The sequence below is a fragment of the Acomys russatus genome, chromosome 16, assembly GCF_903995435.1.
Source record: "Acomys russatus chromosome 16, mAcoRus1.1, whole genome shotgun sequence".
Taxonomy (NCBI): domain Eukaryota; kingdom Metazoa; phylum Chordata; class Mammalia; order Rodentia; family Muridae; genus Acomys; species Acomys russatus.
Window position 1 is genome coordinate 1235770 of NC_067152.1, and position 1731 is coordinate 1237500.

Consider the following 1731-nt stretch of genomic DNA (forward strand, 5'->3'; position numbering starts at 1 on the left):
TGTTTCCTCATTGCATTAAGTGAATAAGGATAATTGGATTTTTAAAAATGAAAATATAAACACTGACTGTTCCAAGGACGGTGTGTTTGCTTGGAGAAATTTCAGGATGATTGTCCCTCTCAATATATCTTTCTGCAGTGTGTGTGTGTGTGTGTGTGTGTGTGTGTGTTATATAGCTGGAGAACCAGCTCAGGAGTGAAGCACTTGCCTAGGACACACAAAGCATTGGATGCAATCTGGGTTTGAGATAAATTTTTAGGGATGGGGTACTTTTTAGAGATGTTATGTTGCTCAAGATGGCTTCAACCTCCTAGGCTCGAGCAATCATCTTTGGCCTTTTGTGTAGCCAAGACTATGGGCAAGTGCCATTACACCTGGCTCTAAGACACTTTCAATACTAAGAGGACAGTTGGCTTTGTTTATACTCACTTTGCATCTAGCTAAGAGCACTTAGTAAGCAATTGTTGGTGCTCACATTGCAGAAAATTGGGAAATGGATGGAGGCAACCAGAGTGGGGTCTCTGAGTTCCTACTCCTGGGGCTCTCAGAGGTTCCTGGACACCAGCGCATCCTGTTTGGGACCTTCCTGTCCATGTACCTGGTCACAGTGGTTGGGAACCTGCTCATCATCCTGGCCATTGGCTCCGACTCGCACTTGCACACTCCCATGTATTTCTTCCTGGCCAACCTCTCCTTCACTGACCTCTTCTTTGTCACCAACACGATCCCCAAGATGCTGGTGAGCCTTCATTCCCAGAACAAAGCCATCTCCTACCCAGGATGTCTGACACAGCTCTTCTTCCTGGTGTCTTTGGTGGCCTTGGACAATCTCATCCTGGCTGTAATGGCCTATGACCGTTACGTGGCCATCTGTCATCCCCTCCATTATACTGCAGCCATGAGCCCTAAGCTCTGTGTCTTGCTGCTCGCCTTGTGCTTGGCCCTATCCATCCTCTATGGCCTCATCCACACCCTCCTCATGACCAGAGTAACCTTCTGTGGGTCTCGGAAAATCCATTACCTCTTCTGTGAGATGTACGTCCTGCTGAGGCTTGCCTGCTCTGACACGCACATCAACCACTTGGTGCTGATCGCCACGGGCTGCTTCGTCTTCCTTGCTCCTTTTGGATTCATGCTCATGTCCTATATGTGGATTGTCAGAGCTATCCTCAGAATTCCCTCGGCCTCCAACAAGTACAAAGCCTTTTCCACCTGTGCGTCCCACCTGGCCGTGGTAGCCCTCTTCTACGGGACACTTTGTATGGTGTACCTGAAGCCCCTGCAGACCTACTCCATGAAAGACTCAGTAGCTACAGTGATGTACGCAGTGGTGACGCCCATGATGAACCCTTTCATCTACAGCCTGAGGAACAAAGACATGCATGGGGCGCTTGGGAGACTTCTAAGGAAACCGCTTCAGAGGTTAACATGAGGGTTGTTATGGGAAAGGAGAAGTGGAGTGGAGCGCACATATCCTTCAATATATGCAAAGCATCACCTTATGGGTTGTGCAGGAGGGTTTGGACACAGCTCTGGCTCTGCGTGAATCAGTGGTGAGTGAAAGACGTATAAGTATATCCCAGCATCCCTGGGTCTCACCACCTTTGGTAATAACTAACGCCAATACTAGGCTATTGCAGGGCTGGGTTTTTCAGTGTGTCTGACCATAGGAGCATATTCTTGGGCTTCTCCAGATATACCCAGTTATGATGTAGAACATCCCATGTGTTG

General features: G+C 48.4%; 1 protein-coding gene across 1 annotated transcript; it reads left to right on the top strand.

Moving 5' to 3' along the window:
- The first annotated feature begins 493 nt into the window (after window positions 1-493).
- Window positions 494-1432, top strand: LOC127199803 (olfactory receptor 1D2-like). Its single transcript, XM_051157792.1, has one exon. The coding sequence runs from the start codon at window positions 494-496 to the stop codon at window positions 1430-1432; it is 939 nt and encodes a 312-aa protein (XP_051013749.1).
- The last annotated feature ends 299 nt before the right edge of the window (window positions 1433-1731 follow it).